Here is a 21,653-nt window from a genome sequence, read left to right on the forward strand (position 1 = left end):
ACCAAAAGGGAAAGCTGGCTGCTGGCAGCCAGACAATAGACAACACATCTAGCCTGTTTAAAATAACAATATCACTGCTTCTCCCCAGGTCCACAACTTGCCTCATTCCATAACATGGTCAGTGTGCCACATACTGAACCTTAAATGAACTCTTTTGTCTTTAGGTGAAAAGAAACAAGGGCAAGTGGCCTAATAATTCTACTGTCTCTTTTTTTTTTTCTCTTCGTTGCGACCTCTTCACAAACAGCCTTTCCAGTTTTGCAAAGATCCTAATGGTGATGTCATAGAAATGGTCAAAGATTTGAACTTAAAATTCACAAAAGATCACATATTAAATAAACATGCAACTTTTACCAAAATGTAAGCCCCACTAAGAAAAATCTTTGAAACACTGTAAATTAAGGGGAATTAATTATACCTATCACTTATCATATAATTTACCAACTAAATACATGTGCATTATACTTTGAGTGTGTGAAAAATTAGCCCTGCTTTGCTTCTTTTAGCTGTGATTCCTTTTCTTCTGACTCCATTTGCTTTCTTTAGGCAGTCAAGGACTTCATCACCAGCCTGTCCCCTGCTGCACTGATAAGTTTTCTGCAGCCTGCAGAACTCCAGCACTGGGCCTGTCCAGTTGGCCAAGATGCTTTTATTCTAACTCTCATATCAAACAGTGTGATTTGAAATAAAAAGCATCCACCAGATGCAACCATGCATGAGTCAGAGAACCACCTAAATTGCTCTCCCTTATTTTAAAAATGTGATGCAATCACAAGTACTTGAAAATTCATCCTTTTGTTACACAAAGTCTTGTTCTTTGGTGATGCCCTTTAGATTTAATGTCTGATACAGTAAATCCCAATATACTACTGCTTGTTCATAATCATTTATTATTACTACAGCCAAGCTCAGTAAGGGCTTAGCTCCTTTGTTTGTCCACTCTGTTGTCACCTTGTAGCATTAAGGGGAGGAGGCAGCTCCGAAGGACTAAGCCCTGTGTCCAAGCATATCAAGTGCTACTTGTTAGCAAGCACATAATTCATGAAAAACAGCAACCAGCTTGACACTCACACTTGGGATCAGAGCCTGGGATCTCTGCTGTGGCAAACCTGTGCTTTACCAAACAAGTTCCACCTACTTATCCTATACCCCAAACCCCTCTACCCATACTGCCCTCTGTGCCTTGTCTATGTATTTGTATTTCTGTCAGTTTGTGTTTATTTGACTGAACACAACTTAATTTAGGAATGTGTACCATGTGAGCACAATAATACCTAAAATAATAAAGGTGTTGCAGGTGTTTATTACAACTTTGGTTGTTGTTTTGTGCTTCAAGTGATTGGTTCAATCTGCTATGATAATACTGAGATCTTTGAGTGTGGGGACATCACCAAAAATAGGTCCAGTGGGGCAAGAAGCTGACATATGTCGACATATGACATATGTTTAACAAGAGTATCTAAACCACTTTATTTGGAGGTAGCTGTGAGTGGGTGCACCTGAAATGTTGGTAATAATCCCTCATTGCACAGGAGTCTACAGCCATGCTAGGAGTCTGTTTTGTTAAAATCAGCATGCTAACACACTAACAATGACAATGCTAACATGCTGATGTTTACCATGTTCACCATCTTGGTTAGGATGTTAGCATGCTAAAATTTACTAATTAAGAGTAAACATAAAGTACAGTTAAGGCTTATGGCAATGTCATTAGTTTTGCAGCTATCTGGTCATAAACCAAAGTATTGGACAAATTAAAATATTGACCTGATGGTGGCGATGAAGGAAAAGCTGTAGGGCCACTAAAGTCAGTAGGAGTCATCCTCTTGGACCATGGATATCTGTCCACAATTTCATGGTAATCCATCCGATATAGTTGTTAAGATATTATATTCTAGACCAAAGCGGTGGACTGACCACCACTTTGGTCTAGGGTCATTGACATCCCTAGAGATATGCCCATAGTGAGCCAATCACGCAACTATGATAAGTAGTGCTGGTTTTATTTTGACTGATTGGACCTGTTTTTAACAATGTTGCCACATTCTGTGATCTCAGCAATTATTTTGGTGAGTACAATGCTATCATAACTAATAAAACTGATGGCCTGAGCTAAAGAAATTCTACCCAAGTAAAGAATTGTTTTTCTTTGAAACTAGGTATTTAACATTCAACTCTCTGAAAATCAGTGATGTAGAACCCACCTAAGGTGATTTTGTACTTTTGTACAAAAACGACTGACAAAACGACTAAAAACTAATTGGCACAGTAAACCTGGGGCTTCTGGGCCCCTGTGATCTGAGGCCTTGGTGCAGTTGCCTGGTCCGTCTGGCTGTTAATCCATCCTTTGTTCACTAAACTCAGACTGAACTAGTTTTTGTTGTTGAGAAGTGTTGATTTAACTTTGTAGTGAGACTGAAATTAGTTAGCATGTTCCACACATCTTCCATAGAGCCTGCCACAACATCTGTAGATGTAATCGAATTTCACAAAGCATTGAAAGCTTCAGATTTTAGCTTTCATGTTATAAATCATTTTAATTCAAATTTTCTTTCACATTGTGCAAGCAGAAAATGTGGATATTAAACTCTTATAATGTCTTCATACTTTTACATTTAGATTTTCTACTGTTGAGAAAAGTTATATTCTTTAGCTGTATAATCTATTAGGTCTACTATGTGCTACTTTGTGTGTGTGTGTGTGTGTGGGAGGGTCACCTAATAGTATGATGATACTGATAAGGATGGCGATGATGGCTCCGGTGCCCAGTCCAGCAGCGATGATACGCTCCATGTCCACACAGTCTCCATGGTGATCACACTGGCACACCTTGACCCTCAGGTAGGATGTGTTGGACATTGGGAGGTTACCAGAATCTGTGATCATGATTGGAACCTCGTAGATCCCACTAGCCAATGAGCTGATCCGCAGTCGAAGCTGGGCATACTCGCCTACAGTATGACACAATGAAGATGGAAGGGTACACATATGGAGAAATTGAAAGATAGGCAATAGTGGTCATTTCTCACTTACAGACTTCAGTCTGATTCATATTCACTTCCGTCTACTCAGTCACACCGGGTACTGCACAGAAATGTTAGAGTCTGCTAATGGTGGTCACTGAAGCTTTGCCAAAAGCATTTCAACAGTAGATTCTGATAGAGAAATGATTTGTACTTATTTTCCCAAATACACATTTTCAAAGATACCTGCTAAAGCAGATATAGAAATAGAAACCTGACTCAACCCTACAAAGCCCGAACTCACAAAAATCTATTTGTAACTTCACAAACTACTGTAAAGAAAAGGAGAATAAAACATCTCTTTTTAAACTGCTCCTTCCACAAAAGGGCATCCCATACAATAATGACTACAACAATGGAAACAGATATCATCAGCTGGGTGTGAACACCAGGGATCAAGAAGGATGTTCACATCTAACACCTGAGGCAATTTTTGAACAGAGAAAGGAGTTACCATCTCCACCTATATATGACCGCCTTCCAACGTGTCACCCAAGTTCCAAACTTACATCATGTGATGACAACTGAGCCAGCTGAAGAAGGCTGTAAGCTGACAGTTGAAAGAGCTAGGAGCTAGTCTTTGAGTTTGGAATATTTTACCATACTCATACAAGTTGGCACAATCCAAGTCAAGTCTTAAATTTATTAATCAATTTAAAAAGTCTTTATAAGCAAATTTTAAGATAGAATGTGTTTTAGGTCTGTAAATACTGACCATTTAAGTGACACAGCTTTTGAAGATTTTGTTTTAATAACTGGAGTCCGGTGTAATGCAAGCCGGACGGCAGGCAAGGGCAGGGACCTGGGCATGCCGATCCCTGGCACTGTAGACTGGTCCTAGGAACGTGGAATGTCACTTCTCTGGCACGGAAGGAGCCAGACTTGGTGCAGGAGGTGGAGCAGTACCAACTAGAAATGGTTGGACTTACTTCCATGTACAGCACTGCTCTAGAACCAAAATCCTGGAGAAGCCGGACTCTCTCTTTTCCGGAGTTGCCCAGGTTGTGAGGCGTGGGTGTGGGGATACTCATGAGCCCCTGGCTGAGTGAGGCTGTGATGGGATGAACGGCCCCCTCTGATCTGAACCCATGTGATGTTTTGTTACCAGATGTCCATGTTCGATCATAGGGTGGTTCAAAAAGTGTACTTGGCACCAGAACACCCTAGGCCTAAGCCTGGTGATCGACTTTGTAGTTGGATCATCAGATCTGCGGCTATTTGTCTTGGACACACTGTGAAGAGAGGAGCAGAGCTGTCAACCAATCTCCACCTAGTGGTGAGTTGGATCTAACGGTGGGGGATGCTGCTGGACAGACCTGGTAAACCCAAATGTGCAGTGCAGGTGGCCTTGGAATGCCTGGCCGAGGCCCCTGTCAGCGAGGTCTTCAGCTCCAACCTCCAGAGGAACTTCTCATGCATTCCGGGGGAGGTTGGGGACATGGAACCGGAGTTGGCAATGTTCAGAGCATCCATTGGGGAGGCAGCAGTTCGGAGTTGCAGTCAAAAGGTTGTAGGTGCCTGTTGTGGCGGCTTTTCTGGCATGGTTGGCCCGGGGGTCGTCAGTAATTTCCTAAAACAGCTGGTCGTGGCCGCAAAAAAAAATCCAGATGTGGGATTTGGTCTCAAGGAAGTTCTGGCACACCATGAGACGACTCAGGAAGGGAAAGCAAGGCTTGGCCTTGATTGGGGATATCATCGGGTGGTGGAAAGAGCACCTTGAGGAACTCCAGAACCCGGCCAGCATGTCCGCTGAGGAGGACGCAGATATTAATCCTTGGTGGAAGCCTCATTTATATCTCTGGCAGATGAGATCCACCCTGAGATGCTGAAGGACATTGTTGGGCTCTCTTGGCTGACACGTCTCTTTCAGTGCTGCATAGAGGTTGGAGACAGTGCCTGTGGACTGGCGGACAGGGGTGGTGGTTCCCATATTTAAAAAGGGGTACTGGAGGGTGTGCTCCAATTATTGGGGTATCACACTGCTCTGCCTCCCCAGGAAGAGCTTATGCCACGGTGCTGGAAATGATGCTCAGACCAACTGTGGAACATCAGATCCAGGAGCAATTCGGATTCCGAAGTGGGCGTGGATCAATGGAAAAACTCTTAACCCTTGCAAGGTTACTGGAGGTGTCTTGGGAGTTTGTGGTATGGTTTCAGTATGCATATAACTGGATTGAGAGTTGTGTTTGTATTCCCAGCAGGAAGTCAAGCAACATTTCTAGTTAGTGTTGGCTTCTGCCACAGTTGTCCATTGTCACTGATCCTGTTTGTCATTTTCATGGACAGGATCTCAAGGCGCAGCCAGGGGAGGAGCGTGTCCAGTTTGGGAACCTCTGAATCACTGCTTTTTGCAGACTAGATGGTTCTGTTGGCTTCATCAGCCTGGGACCTTCAGCATGCACTGGGGTGAATGCTTTTGAGTGTGAAGCTGGGATGAGAGTGAGCACCTCGAAGTCTGAGGCCATGGTTCGATGTCATAAAGTGATGGTTTGCTCCCTTCGGCATGGGAGTGAGTTGCTGCCCCATGTGAAGGAGTTTAAGTATCTTGGGGTCTTGATCACAAGTGACAGCAAAATGGAGTGTGAGATTGACAGGTGGATTGAGCGACAACAGTAATGTGGGCATGCAAGCATACAGGACTGGAGGAACTGGAAAACGTTGCTGGTTAGAGGGATGTCTGGACTACTTTGCTTAACCTGCTGCCACCATGACCCGACTCAGGATAAGCGACATAAAAAGAATGGATGGATCGATGGATGGAGGTTTTTAAAACTGTATTAGCAGTCATTTTTACAAAGCTGAGACACATCCTTTCAAGGCATAGTCGTATTTGATACTATAAATAAGGCATGCTTGATGCCTTCTTTTTTTACTGTTACTGCTTTTTTCTAGATTGAAACATGACACTTGAATGTTTTGCTTTAAGTCTCATGTCAAGGCTGCAGAGAGTCAGGTCTCAAATAACTCCAGTCTCCTTGCAGTCACATCAAAGTCAAATCTCATATTGCTCATTGTTGGGACTTAAGTCTGCCTCAGTCAAAATCTGAAATCTTAAGTGCCACTGTGGTTAAAAATATTTACTGGATGTGGAGTTACAGAACATTAGGAGGTAATTCAAGCCTTTTTGGACTCTTAGGAAACAGCAAGACAAAATTCACCTCTGTAGTTGGTTGGAAGGCTGTGATTGTCATCATCTCATTATCTTCTGATAACATGGAGTGACTATATAAATAACATGATTTTTATCTTTGGGTGTATTCTTCCCTTTAAGCAGTAACTGAAAGTAATAGAGCGAATGAATGAATGAGGGTATATGACAAAAATGACAAGCTCAGACACATTATCCCACACTGACCATTGAGACGACTGAGCGTCCAGTTGCGGCGTATGTCTGATGGACGATTGGCCAGCTCGAAGGCAAAGGGTCCAGCATTAGGGGTCAGGTCGGGGTCACTGGCTGTGATGCTGATGTTGTTGGGATCTGGTTTCTCACACATTTCTACCTCAGGGGGGAACACGTGAGGTGCATTGTCATTAATATCCAGCAGATACATCTGAAGGGTGCCTGTCCCACTGGCAGGTGGGATACCTGGACACACAGGATGAAAAAAACAATATTTTACTTTATTTTTACTTTATTAATTATTTAACAGAAACAATGCACAACACATTTAATAAAAAGCTAATTTCCCAGTCCTATGGAGGCCGTAAGTAAGTCAGTTGAGGTGTTAAAACGCAGCTGAAAACAAATTTCCACCATGAATATATTCTTCAGCAAAGCCAGTGATGCCATGGAAAGAGTAATTGGCAGGAAAATTTAGTAGACTCCCATCTTACACCAAAAATCACTTACCCTTACCCCTGCCACTTACAATTTTCCTGACATCGCCGGCTTTACTGAAGAAGATATGCATGGTGGAAATTGTCTTCCTCTATAAACCTGAAGAAGAAAATTAGAGTACAAATTTAAAACCTAGGTAAAAGCTGCTCATTACACCCCACAATACACCTCATAATAAAATCAATCTTGAGGATTGCAGTGAGGAAAATGGTCTTAGGGTGATTAAAACTAAAAAGGCTTATTCCCTTGGGTTGATTAATGTCATTAAACTGGCAACTAGCAAATTAGATCATTAGACATCATGTGCGCAAAGTTCTTGTTTACATGTTTTTCTGTTTCTGTTATGATGGTATCAGTAAGTCACGGACATTTACATTTATAGGACTGGCCCCGCTGTTGTGGTCCAGCCGAAAACTACTTTGACCAGCTGTTTTGGGAAATTACTGAGCCTTTAAAAAAAAAATCAAACTATATATTTGTGATTTGTTTTAATGGATATAAATTTTCAGTAGTAACCAATGGGCTTGGAGCTGAGGGACACAGAGTAAGGAGGTCAAGGAGTATTGAGAGATTAACACATTGTTGGTTTTGGTCTTTTCGTGGGATTTGTTGACATTAAGAAAAATATATACTATCATCAGCCTTATTCTTTAAACGTATGTCAAGTTTCCTTGTGCTACATGTATGAATGCAAAATTTATACAGCAAAATCATCCCCAGTGGAAGTTTGCATGCAGCAAATGAGGGATAATCAACAATGTAGTCATTGACATATGATGTGCCACGCTGGCTAAATGCTACTGCAGAGTATACACAATCTACCAGCTACGCATATTATTACTAACAGTGACAAGGCCCATGCTTCAGTTATTTGACATGAATGCATGTCCTCTGGCAAATAAAAAAAGTATTCTTCATGAACACAGTATAAACTCCAGTAAGCTCAGTATAAGTAGGTTGCTGGTACATATATGGTGACCACTGAAACACCACTGACATGTAACCTCTTGCACGAGCTAGCGTGTGTTTTTCCTTGTGTCTGAATGTGGTTTTTTTTTATCAGTGAGGTCCTTGCAGTGTTTGTGTGCTGGACAGAGGCAGAGAATGTGCTAAGACAGTAAGTAAGCAGGAGGCTCAGTGCACAGCGGGCTCTGTATGGAGATTGTATAGGGTAGAGTGGATGGATAGAGCTGCTGCTGAATGAGCATTCGTCTTCAACAATTTTCCACTTTGAACATAGAATCCTCTTCTCTATGGCTATAAAGCACAGTTGTGAATACATCAGGAAGGAGACTTTGGAATCATGCACTAAAAGGACAGAAAAACTTCTCAGTTAGAATCAGTGGGACTACTGTGTCCAAAAGAATTTCTATAGAATCCTAAAAAACCTCCTTGATCAGGACATTTGATTAAGGGAATAAAGAATTTAAATGTAATTGAAGGTGGACAGTACAACCTGTTGTTTACATGAAGATGTCTACCTCTTTCAATTATGTGGATTAAGAGCATAACATCAGGTCAAACTCATGACATATGGGTACCAAAACTGAAGCAAAATGTTCTATATTCATCTGAGATGTGCCTCCACCCCAAGACAAGAAAGAACCACACATATTCCTTCCATCAGAAAGGTTGTGTATGACACTCAGCTTTGTTTGGCAGTTGTGAAAAGACAGTGTTGATGTGACATCCTACTGTTCATTCAAGTTAAAAACTCAGTGTCTACAGGTTTTGGAAAGCAAGAATTGTTAAAACAATTTTGACAACCTTAATGAGGATTCAAATTTAACACGTTTCTCACTGAACAGTGCTGGTCAGATTTTGTCAAGATTTGTTTTTTAAAAACTCCACTCCAGCATTAGCTGGGCTGTAGCAAATAACCGAACTAAATACACACTGGGAGAAAAAATAAGACCTCTATATACTTGGATTAAAGATATTATAGGACCAACTGCAATCACAAAAATTAATAGTCATTCAAAAATCATGTTGTAATTTTCAAACTTGTACATTGCTAATAAGAAGAAAAACAAGGCTAGGTCAAATCTGTTTGCTTCTCTCCTACTGTAGGAGCTCACATATAATTCCCAATAAAGCTGTTCTCATTTTATGTTTTTCTGTTTCAGTTGTCAGAAGACGGAACAAGTAAGCATTCAGCTGGCCAAGGGTATAACTTTATCACTCAGTCTGTCAGTCAGCCTGACATTTTGCATTTAGAGAGCTGGCTATGCTGTTGCGGTCCAGCCAAAAAGATCATAGGAGGTCGGAGATATAATCAGAAATGCTCCAAGCCTCTGATTGGGCGGGTTGATGTATGTTTTTGATTGACAGCTAAGCCGTCAGTAGCAAAGAGACAATGCAAACAAACTTGCGTTGCTAACTGTAATTCACAAGCCAAAAACAGACAGCATTTTGTTTGATGTGGTACTGAAGAGTTACAATCACACCATTTACAACCTAAACTTACTGATGTTGATATTTTTTAAGATATTCAGAGTGCACTTTTCTTTGATGGATGTTTCTTTGGTCACTCTGGTCACTCATTAAAATGAGGCACATACAGAAGACGTGTCCTTATTTGTAGAAAAGAAAGATATTAGCTAGAAGGTTCTCGTGGATGTCAGGATCTGTATTCATTTCCTGTTTTATTTTGAAGTCTTGGTTCTGTTGTGTTACTGTTTGTTTTACTTCCTGGTTTTTCCCGCCTGTGTTGATTACTATCTCCACCTTAATGTCTTTCACCTGTGTCTTGTTTTCTGTGTATTCAAACCCCGCCTCATTTCTAATGCCTTGCCAGATTGTCTTTGTTACCCTTGTGTTCAAGCTCTCTCGCATTTAGTCCCGATTTTGATTCCCTGTGTATGATCTGTTTTTCCGGTATTTTGTGACCCTCGATTCTGCCTTGTTGCCTGGTTTAACTGACTCCTGGTATTTTGACCTCTGCTACGTCTCTCGAATTAAAGATTTTGATTTTGGACATTGCACTTCTGCCTGACTCTCTCTTGCACTTGGATCCACATACACCTGCCCTTACAGTGGATAGGGTAGCGCCCAGAGATCTTTCATACCTTCCAGCACAGCGCTGATAAAACACATCCGTGTGATATGATAGCTGAGTTGTTGTTGTTGTTGTTGCTGTGGGGTTTGAGAGTCTGAACCAAAGTGAGTTGGCATCGTGGTTAACACTCAACTGTCAAAACTCTTAAAGACGTTGCTGTTACAGCACTCCCCAGGATTATCCAGTACTGGGCAGTGCTGCTGTTAAATGTAGTGACATAGGTAGTTTAGCTACGTTTCCCAGTGGTGTTCAAGTGGGATAGCAATTTTCACAATCATGTTAAGTTTCTAGTAGTGAGCTACTGTAGCTACATGTTACATTGAAATGTTTTATTTTGTCTTGAAGAAATACAATGCTTAGAAATGAATTCCTTTGAAAATTGTTATGTAAGAATGACACCTCATAATGAGTGCATTTGTTTATTATAGCAGTAGATGTTTCTTAATAGATGCTTTAAGCTACTTTTTCTGAGTTGCAGATAATGTAGCTTGCAACTTTCAATAAATGTGTTATATTGTTCCAGTTTAACTACTTCCAGTGAAGATTAGCTTATAACCTCACTAGCTACCGTTTCCAAGTAGCTTCCCAAACACTGCAGATACACTTTAGAAGCTGGATTACGACACTGACTCCACAGTAAACCAGCACTATTGCAATTATTGAAAGTGCACTTTGGCACAGGGAACACAATCCACCTCTGTGTGTGGTGGGATGGGGTTGCTGCAGGACACCAGCAAAGTCCACGTATCTAACCGTTATCAGAAGCCATGAAGGTAACGTTGTAGAGGTTGTTCTTGACATAGGGAGACTCTCGGTCGAGGGTGGCAATGGTGGAAATCCGACCATTAACCGGGTCAATCTCCAGCCAGTTGGCAGGGTCGTACATCTTGGAGTACCTGGATTCAATGAGAGAGGGACAGCATGAGAAACTACCGCAGAGAGACTTCTTTATCTGCTTTCCTGGCTACAGGCCAAGCAGCTACTGGGGAATTGATATATGGAAGCTGCAGCACTCTCACAAGGCAACCACAAATCATTCATTTTTTCTTGCTGGAAATTATTCTGCCTTAAACAGACTTGAAAATTATATCAAAACATATATTTGTCATTGGAAATATTTTTTCTTGAATTGGAAACAATAAATAAATGGAATGAAGCCTGGCAATTCCCTGCAACTTCCTGATGAAATGTATTTATCTTAACAGTTTTTAACAGAACTTAGTCATACATTTATATTGCTGTACGAGAAGAAAAAGTTGTGTTCCAAAACAAGCACACAGTTGAGGAATAACATGGATAAACAGGAAAATAACACAGCTTTCAACAAAGGCAAACAGAGATGCCGAAAAGCCACCACGAAGCATGCATGAATAGGGAATAATGTCCATTCTGTATATTTTTAATTGGTGAGATAAAGAATAGCAAGGCACATCTATGAATAAATTTAGGAGCAACACGAAGTACAGAATACAAAGCAACAAAAAAAAAAAAATCAGAAACAGAAATACTCTCCCTGGCCCCCTCTATAGTGCACAATATACTCATTTTATGTGTGTCAGCATGTGTGTTTTTGTGAATGGAATGTTCATCCACCATAGGCTGTTGCTAGGCTACAAAGCCTTCAGTACTACATTTAGAAACAAATAATGCAATGCAACAGAAAGGATGGGGACAAAAAGCAGCAGTCCTACAGGCTCTCTGCGCTCTGGTCTGCTGGTTGTTTAGCTGTTAGCCCAGTGCTGCAGGATATGGAAACACACATTTCCTCCAGACAACGTGTTTGTAGAAAAAAAACTCCAGCCATCTTATTAGCTTTTATCTGAAAATGTGGCTGCAACAGAGAGCAACATGCTGCCCTCACTAATTGAGAAGGCAAAAATTCACCTTATAGCCCAAATGAAAGCAGCACAGATATTGGAAAACATTCCTCCAGGATGGGAATGTTTCTGAGGGTTATTCCAGTGGGGTATTCAGAAAGCATGGTTATCATAGCGTGGCATAAACCCTGGACTTAGGGTTGAGTGAACCTTATATAACTTAGCCCCAGTTTTGGCGTAAGTGGTCTGACGATAATTAGGGTTCTTGAATGCTACATTTATCAATTTATGCAGACTGGACTTCAACCTAAGATGTGTTTGAAAAAGTACGTTTTGCTTTTTTTCGACCTTGCGTGAAAGTGGCACCTAGTGACCAATATGCACAAAAGTTTTGTGTTAATCAGAGCTATGACATCACTTCCTTTGTAGTACAAGTTCAAGTATCAAAATTCTTTTAATAATGTGTGATCATGAGAGTACTAAGATGATATGTGCAAATTTCCATGCAAGAGTAGTTATGAAAAATTATTTCAATACATAAAAATCATATTTTATGCTTTGTGCCACCTAGTGGTCAACCAGCACCAAATTTGCACACACCCTCAGGAAGTACAGGACCAAGTTTTGTGTTAATAGGAGGGGAGATATACAACACACAACGTTTTTTGGATTATCAAAATTCTTTTAATAACTTTTGATCATGAGAGACCATAGATTCTATGTCCAAAGTTTTGGGCAGATCAGACTCATATCCTATGAGTCTGAAAAAAAAGGTTTGCATATTTTTCAATTTTGCAAAAAAAAAAAAAAAAGAAAAAAAAAAAAAAAATTTAGGTGGAAACGGGCGTGGCCTATATGATGAGAATCAGCTAAATTCAGGAAATGTGTGCATGTAAGGTTTTTGAATGTGTGATGTACAATGTGGGAGTTACCGGAAAAAATGCCTTACCTTGATTATAGCACCTCCTGTTAGTGGACATGTGTCATTTTTTGCATCTGATACGTGTGCACCATTCTATACCTCCCTTGAAAATTAAACTTACACAACTTTTATGGTGGACGCTGCAGTACCACTTTTAGCAATGGAGGGAAAAAAAAATTAATTGAAAATCTGAGCTATTACAATAGCTGCTTTGCATGCATGACCCCCAGCGAGCTTGGACCCCCAGCTAGTGTCAGAAGTTAGCAAAACCTGGAGTCCAATTTAATGAAACTAGTTTGGAGTTGTGGGTTAGAGCTACTTTGATGCAAACATTTTGAGTTTGTTATTCACGAGAAGCATCTGCTGATGTGAATCATGCCTCACAAAGAAAAAAAAAAGATCTCAGAAGACTCACTGTCAAGAATTGTTAATATACATAAAGATGGAAAGAGTTAAAAAAAAGTCATCCCAAAGAGTTTAGATATTCATCAGTCCACAGTTAGACTTGTCTATAAAGGGAAGCGGTTTAGTACTGTGGAAAATCTCCCTGGAAGTGGACTGTGATCTAAGATAACTCCAAGGGTACAACATAAAATGTTCAGTGAGGCAAAAAAGGAAGCCCAGAGTAACAGCTAAAGGCTTAAAGGAATTATTGGAGCTGGTTAACATCTGTGTTCTTAAGTCTATCATACACAATCCATGGTGCATGGAGCATGGTGTCCTTGGTAGGATACTACCATTGAGGAAACTGCTGATCTCCAAAAAAAAATCACTTTGCACCTGAAGAGCAGCTTTACACTCCACAACGCTACTGGGTAAACGCTTTCATGACTGATTAAACTAAAGTTGAATTATTTGGGAGGAAGACGCAGCACTAGGTAGGGTGTTAAAAGGGGCAACACATACCAACACTAAAACATCATCCTAACAATGAAGTACGGAGGGAGCATCATGATTTGCGGCTTTACTCACTCTGGGCTTGGACAGCTTGCCATCATGTTGAGGGGGGGTTAATTCCTAAATTTATCAAGATATCTTATAAGATAATGTCAGGGTGGCTGCCTGCAACCACCAAACATCCTGAAGAAGAAGGCTTACGTCAAGCACTTCTGGAGGAAGAATGGTCGAAAAATTCCTCCTAAACGTTGTGCTGGTTGGATGGTTTGCTGGCTTGCACTTGTCATGTCAAGTGTCTCATATCTGGTATCTCATAATCATCACTTTTATTTACACTTAATGAAGCTGTTTGATGTTGGTGATTTGTTTCTACCTGTCATTCTTTTTTTTAACGTCCTGATAATTCATTAAAGACATGTTGTAGAGAATTGGGAATCTGGAGACCGCGACAATCAGCTTTTCTTCTATTTTGTTTAAAGTTCATTCACGTAGTGGAGTAGTAAACAACTTTGTTCTTCTGTTTCCGCTTGAATCAAGACCATGATTTAGTCTGGCTTTCGTTTACACAGGGTCCGAGGATATTTGCATAAAGTTAATTTCTCAACATTCCCCTATAGTTTAGCTGGTGGCTTTTTTGTTTTGTTTTTTTGAACACAAAAGAGGGCAAAGGGCTGCAAAACCAGGACTCATTCACAATGACTGGCAGCTTTTTGAATGCGTACGTGTGAATGGCCCTTCACTCTTACCTGTGACTTCTCCACAACTCTTTATCCTCTGAGTGTTTTTGGTGGCATTTCCTCTCCAGTCTCCAGTCAGACTCACCGTGGGTAATGTTATTTAGCTCCTCTATTTAAGCCTCTTTCATCATCCCACCAATAGCTGATTTGGACCTCCAGATTCATGCAAACATGATACATATTTAAAAATATATTTTCTGTCCTCACTAAGAAGGTATTTATCCTTATTTTCAGTTGCTGGTGGTTACACAAATAACCCCTAGCTCCAAGTTCTTCAGCTGACACTCCGCTGCTGCTTAATACTGCGCTTTAATTTAGAATGACAATTAGTGTCCGGTTAAACCATCTGGTTACTAAAAGTTAATTTACACCTTCCAACTAATCAGAATCCAGAATTTTTCATGGCCATGTTATAACTCAATAATGCCAGAAAAAAAACTTCTGATCTTCAGCAGTTTAGTTACAACCATACACTATATGGTTACAGCAGTTTTTTCAGTTAGCTAACAACTATATATAATCTAAGCTAACACAGGAATGCCTTCATAATTCTGAAATATGATCCACACAAAACTGTGTTCTTCTTCAGGACTCTAAATCATACTGCTCCCTCACCCATACACATCAATACTCTCTCACCCACACATATCATCCAATGGTTGAAGTGATCAGGGGTCAGATAAAAGTTTGCTGTGAGATTGACTGCACTGAGATTTCAGAAATCAGATAGATATCCCATTTTCCCAAGACACAGGAAGCCACTCAGTGTAAATGGGGTCAGTGATGTCCAGTTTTCCACTCCACATTTGAGTGTGGCCGTTAAGAACAGCTACACATACTTTTGCATTCCAACAAGGTCAGGAAACATGTCAAACAAACTAGTACTTTTCTAGCATAACCTCACGCTAGGAGGTGCATTCAGAAATTCTTCAGACCCCTTCCTTTTTTCAAATTTTGTTATGTTGCAGCCTTATGCTGAAATCATTCAAATACATTTTTCCCTCATCACTGAATAGTATCTATACACACACTTGTTTAAATCCATTCTTCCCTCCAACAGTGAAATTCTCCCCGTGCTACTGTCTGCAAACAAGCCCATGTAAAACAGCTGAAGAGGTGTTCTTTTCAAGAAATTCGGAATCCTTTTTCTCTAAATATAACTTAGCTCATTGCGGTTAAAAAGTTCCATTTTAACTTTATCAGTCCAGAAGACTCGTTTCAAAAAGGCATCAGGCTAGTTTGATGTTTTTTTGCAAACTTCTGATGCTGAATTTCGTGGTGAGGATGCAGGAAAGGTTTTGTCCTGATGACTCTAACGTGATTGTCACATTTGTGCAAATGTCACTGCACCACTAGAGTCTGCTAAATCTTCCTCAAGGTCTTTTGCAGTCAAACGGGGGTTTTGATTTGCCTTTCTAACAATTCTCTGAGTGGTTCTCTTTGAAAGTTTTCCTGGTCTTCCTGACCTCAACCTGATCTCAACAGATCCTGTTAACTGTCATTTCTTAATTACATCATGAAGTGAGGAACCTGAAAACACTTTGCTTCTTTCTATAGCCTTCTCCTGCTCTGTGGGGATAAATTATTTTATTTTTAAGAGTGTTAGGCAGCTGGAGCTGCCCACGGCTGCTGATTGTTGGGACAAGGTTTGGGGAGTCAGAGTATTTATAAAGCTTTAAAATTTGCATTACCTGGCCTTTCCTAATGATGACTGCTAACAAACCACAGCCCTAAATTTTGACTGTTCAGTGTCCCAAGAAGAATAATTTTAACTTGTAATTTGAAATGATCATTTGATAGTGAACTCACTATCACAAAAGGAGAGCCTGTAAAGTCAGAGATCCCAGTGAGGATCTTACCGGACAGTTTGTCTCATGAAGCGGTCAGGGTCCTGGGCAGTGAGGGTGGTAAGCAGGGACCCGGCAGGTAGACCCTCCTCCAGTTTGATGGACTTGGGGTTGGGGCTGAACTCTGGACTCTCATTGATATCCAGGATTCGTACAGAGACAGTTGCTGCAGACTGACGGGGCAGGTGGATGCCTCGGGCCAGCGGGACCTCGTTCTCCGCCTCCACTGTCAGCATGAATGAACGGTTCAGCTCAAAATCTATCGGCTAGACAGAAGGAGGAAGGGAGAGGATGATAATGACATGGTACACTGGGTGTCCACAATGATCCCAAACATACAGCTAGAGTCCTTAAGAACTATCTTCAGCAACAAGTAGAACAAGGAGTTCTGGAGAACAGATGGCCTGGCCCCCCACAGAGCCCTGATCTCAACATCATTGAGTCAAGTCTGGGATTGCATGAAGAGACAGAAGACACTGAGACAGCCTAAATCCACAGAAGAACTGCAAGTTCTCCAAGATCTTTGGAATGACCTACCTGCCAAATACCTTGAAAAACTGTGTGCAGGTCTAATTAGGAGAACCAGTGCTGTTTTAAAGACATAGGGTGGTCACCGCAAATATTTGATTTGATTTAGGTTTTCTCTTTTTACTGACTAAAAGTAAAAACTATTCATGGCATTACTTTTTAAAAAATCCCCACCTTACTTTTAGTACCTAAAACCTTTGCATAGTACCATATGTTGCACCCCATCTCTCATCTCTCTTCCCTGTTTCCTGCCATCTCTCTACTGTAATCTTTCAAATAAAGGCAATAAATACCCGAAACCGTAAGTAGACCTTTATTTGAGATTATTTTGTCAAACTACTATTTCTAAGGTCAAGAAAAAACTTTCACATTCAGAAATAATGCAATTTTCTTGATGTAAACTCCTTACAGAACCAACTTGAACACTATCTTTGTCCATTACTTGTCTCATATTAGTTATGATGAAAGTGACAACCATAGTGATGGTTGTTTCAGCTGAGTTTATGCACTACTAATGTCTCAGATCTGGTTTGATTTTGGGGTCAGTCTGTTGGGGTCCAAAAAGGTTATCCTTCCAGCCAAACTATAGACCTACTGATTTTATAGGATATCCAGCTGACTGAAGGCTGTATTTGTGATCATCTTGAATGATATATTGATGATATGCTGCATACTTTGTTTTAGTTCCAGTAAACAAGTAAACAACAGGCCACTCAGATGATGTCTGTGGACTACTCAACATTGCGTTAGTAACTTTTTCCATTTTCCATCAACTGTGTCCATCCGGAGGTGGAAACTTGTCTCTCTTTCTGTGTTGACATTACCTGAGAGTCAGCGAGCCATGTCTAGCCTTTAGTTAGTCCTGCAATTAGTCCAAAATAAGCAGCAAGAGAGCTCATACCTCCCGGTAGCCTCCCTTCAAATTTAGAATTTATTTCAAAGCTCTTGTTATTGGTTTCTAAATGCCTGCATGGACTGACACCAGTTAATTTCTCTGATCTGCTCCATCTCCAGGCTCCTTATATATTCAGTCCAATGACTCCTCTCCATTCCATGGTTCATGTTAAATTCTAAGGGTGATTTGTACTTTTTCTGTTTTTGCTCTAGCATGATTAATGAAGTTGCTGTTAGGGATATTTTTTTCAGTTTTCAGCTATGCTAGCAGTTTTCCCCTACAAACAGGTTTTGTGCTAGGCTAGGGTAAATACTTGTTTTCTTGGGCATTTAGAAATGTGTGTGTGTTGTGGAGACCAAATCACACCTTGACCACAGTGAGCAGACCCTCGTTGGTGGTGGGGTCAGTAGGGATGGAGAAGCGTCCTGTGGGGTCTCCAGCGATGACTCGATACACGGCGCTCCAGGCTGGAGAGTGAGGTTGGTCTTTATCTGTCACAGTCAGGTTAGCAACGATCACATTCACCCTGTTCTCATGAACCTCTCCGAAGAACTGACAGAGACAGACAAAAAGACACACTTGTTGACATTCTGCAGCAACTTTAACACTGATATGTCACTTTAAAGTTAATTAATTGAGACAAACATGGAGATAATTGCTTCTGTCTCACACCAGAGCTAAGTGCTACTGTTTCCCAGAATAAAGACCGCACTTCCCACAAACACTGCTCCTTCTTGTCCAACCTGTTCAGCTTGACTGAGGACATACAACATACATGTCCAACATATTGGACATCTCATTGGCTTTTTGCTCATCAACCATCTACCACTGGCAATAAAAACTTGGAGAGTTTTAGTGCTGTTTAGAAGAACACTGCCTTGCCTGTTTGCTGTTTCAGAGCCATTAGATTTCCTCTTTGACAGTGTGTTTGAGTGTGTGTGTGTGGACGTACTGTGTCTGTGGTGAATTCTGGGGGGTTGTCGTTGATATCAGAGATCCTGATGACAGTGGTGGCAGTGTTAGACAGGCCATAAGTGGGGTTTCCCTCCATATCTGTAGCCTGGATGATCAGGGTGTACCCGGTGACTTTCTGGAAACAGAGAACAAAGAGGGTCACCAGCTGGAAATAATTTTTTTTAACCTTGTTAAGACTGAGTGAGCATCCCACCACCCATAATTTTTTGGAAAAATGTAATTTATACAGATGGGTGACAAATTTTAGAGAAAACCTGAAAAATGAGTGGAGAAACAGAATGATGATAGCCCCATCCTTAGGGCACGAGGAATCAATGAATGGTTTGATGAGTATGAAAATCATATGAATCATATGCTATGGCCTTTGCACCAGATCTCAACCTAGTTGAACACCTATGGTGGTTTTTGGACCAACCTGTTAAGACAGCGCTCTCCACCACCATCATCGAAACACCAAATGAGGGAATAACTTTTGGAAAAATGGCGTTCCATCCCTCCAGTACAGTTCCAGAGACTCGTAGAAGCTATGCCACAGTGCACTGACGCTTCCAATACACTTTATGTTGTTTTTTTCCTTTAATTTGTCACCTGTCCGTATATTAAACAAACCACAGCTCAAATATGGCACAGGTCATAGCTACCTATAAATGTAATTCAAGCTTTCTTTCAAAGCACGATTACAGATCATGACTCAGTACAGCTTAAATATAGTGATCAGAGAGCTAATGACTGCTAGATTTATTAGGGGTTCTACACATCTCCTGCGCAAATTTAATTACCCTCTTATTACCTTCAACGGGAAAATAATATCACTTCCATTGCATAAAACATACTCTAGCTTTGAAAAGTAGAATTAATCCCTCCTTTGATGTATCTCAGATCAAATTTAATGCCTCCTTTACTAGAATGAAAGATTATTAACATTTTTATTATTATTAGCTTACAACAAAGTCAACATATTTTAAATAATTCAGATTAATACAATTTAGGTTGACACTTCCTTTTTGCCTTTAAAAACAGTAGTGTGACAAAATAACTCAAGGTAAACTCAAGTCTTCGTCACATATTTAGGTCACATGATGAAAAAAAAAAATGTTTCCATTACAACTAAGCAAACTAAATATGGAGACAAAGACAAAGACCCTGAGATGTGGTTGAAAGCTCCAGAAAAAGTTAGTGAGTTAAGAGTATTTTGTGAAAAAGACCCAAGTCGTGTTAGACCAGAATTATCTCTCAAGAATTAGTGGGATCAATGTAAAATGTATACAGTATATACAGTACATTCAGAAAGTATTCAGACCCCTTCACTTTTTTCACATTTTGTTATGTTGCAGCCTTATGGTAAAGTTTTTCCCTCATCAGTCTGCATTACATTCACCATGTCAGGTTGGATGGAGACTGCTGGTGGACAGCCATTTTCAGGTCTCTCCAAACACCCCCATATTATGATGCTGTCACCACCGCGCTCTACCGTTGGGATGGTATTGGGCAAGTGATGAGCGGTGCCTGATCTCCTCCAGACATGAACCTTAGAACTTAGGCCAAACAGTTCAATCTTGGTTTCATCAGACCAGAAAATCTTGTTTCTCACAGGCTGAGGGTCCTTTAGGTGCTTTTTGCAAACTCCAAGCAGGATTTCACGTGTCTTTCACTGAGGAGAGGCTTCTGCCTGGCCACTCTGCCATAAACCCCTGATCTGTCGAGTGCTGCAGTGATGGTTGTCCTTCTGGAAATTTCTCCCATTTCCACACATGATCCTTGGGATCCTTCAATGTAGTAGAAATGTTATGCAGCCTTCTCCAGATCTGTGCCTCAGCAAAATCCTGTCTCTGAACTCTGCAGGCAGTTCCTTTGACCTCATGGCATGGTTTTTGCTCTGATATGCACTGTCAGCGGTGAGACCTTACATAGACAGGTGTGTGCCTTTCCAAATCATGTCCAATTAATTGAATTTACCACAGGTAGACTCAAATCAAATGTAGAAACATCTCAAGGATGTTCAAGAAGATTGGGAGGAATCTGAGCTAAATTTCAAGTGTAAATGGACTGCACTTATATAGCGCTTTTCTAGTCTTATCGACCACTGAAAGCGCTTTACACTACATGCCACATTCAACCATATTCACACACATATTCATACAGCACTTTTCTATACATATAGCAGTTTCTATAAATAAAAACACACACTCACACCACGATGATACATCAGGAGCAATTTGGGGTTCAGTATCTTGCCCATGTATCTTGCCCAAGGATACTTCGACACTAACCTTTCTGTAAGTGGACTGCATGCTCGCTGTGGTTCAGTGTCATAGCAAAGGGTCTGAATACTTATGTCAATGTTATATTTCAGTTTTTCCTTTTTAAAAAATTTGCAAAAGTTTCTAAAATCGTTTTCGCTTGTTTGTTATGGGGTATTGTGGGATGTGGACTGATGCGGGAAAAAGGCTGCAACATAACTAAATATAAAAGAAAGGGGTTTGAATACTTTCTGAATGCACTGTAGACACAACTGGCAAGCTACTAATTGTGTGTTTAAAACTGTAAAAATGTGTCAAATTTTCCCAAACTTACAAAACAAACTTTAGAAAAGCAGAGGGCATACTTGATTGATTTTAAGCTGATTTACAAATCCTTAAACACATATAATAACATTGTAAGCTTGAGTGCAAACAGCACGGCCTCAGAACAGACAGAACATTCTATAGGTTCTATTTATGTATGCATATTTCAAGAAAAAACAGCTACAAACTTTCTTTACACCGCAGGAAACACTGCAGGCTGGACACACATTCTGCTGCTCCATAGCAGGGTTTAGGGATGAGCCTTACAAAATGTCCACCCAAACATTCCTGCACACACAGTGACCTTGGTCACTTTCGGGACATTACATAGACTTGAATTCATTTCCAGGAGACTTAACTTAACCCTAAACATTTACATTTACAGTTACTCATTTGGCAGATGTTTTTATCCAAAGCAACTTAAAAACGAGGGACAACACTAAACCATAAGGATTACTTGCCTCACCCTAACCCTAATCCTAACCTTAACCTAACCCTAACCTTAACCACTGACCCAAATATCAATTTTTTCCCAATTGAGGACATGGC

General features: G+C 40.6%; 1 protein-coding gene across 4 annotated transcripts in view; it reads right to left on the reverse strand.

The window, feature by feature from the left end:
- The window catches only part of LOC120790556 (cadherin-2-like), a 93,032-nt gene that overhangs the window by 18,276 nt on the left and 53,103 nt on the right, over nucleotides 1-21,653 (reverse strand). For all 4 annotated transcript variants that reach the window (XM_040128203.1, XM_040128204.1, XM_040128206.1 and 1 more), the window contains 6 exons: nucleotides 18,518-18,655; nucleotides 17,932-18,117; nucleotides 16,155-16,408; nucleotides 10,676-10,818; nucleotides 6,379-6,612; nucleotides 2,718-2,951 (listed from right to left, as the gene is read on the reverse strand). In XM_040128203.1, the coding sequence (XP_039984137.1) occupies nucleotides 2,718-2,951; nucleotides 6,379-6,612; nucleotides 10,676-10,818; nucleotides 16,155-16,408; nucleotides 17,932-18,117; nucleotides 18,518-18,655 (1,189 nt within the window). The remainder of the gene's footprint in view (nucleotides 1-2,717; nucleotides 2,952-6,378; nucleotides 6,613-10,675; nucleotides 10,819-16,154; nucleotides 16,409-17,931; nucleotides 18,118-18,517; nucleotides 18,656-21,653) is intronic.

The sequence above is a fragment of the Xiphias gladius genome, chromosome 6 (genome assembly GCF_016859285.1).
Source record: "Xiphias gladius isolate SHS-SW01 ecotype Sanya breed wild chromosome 6, ASM1685928v1, whole genome shotgun sequence".
In the NCBI taxonomy this organism is placed as follows: Eukaryota; Metazoa; Chordata; class Actinopteri; order Istiophoriformes; family Xiphiidae; genus Xiphias; species Xiphias gladius.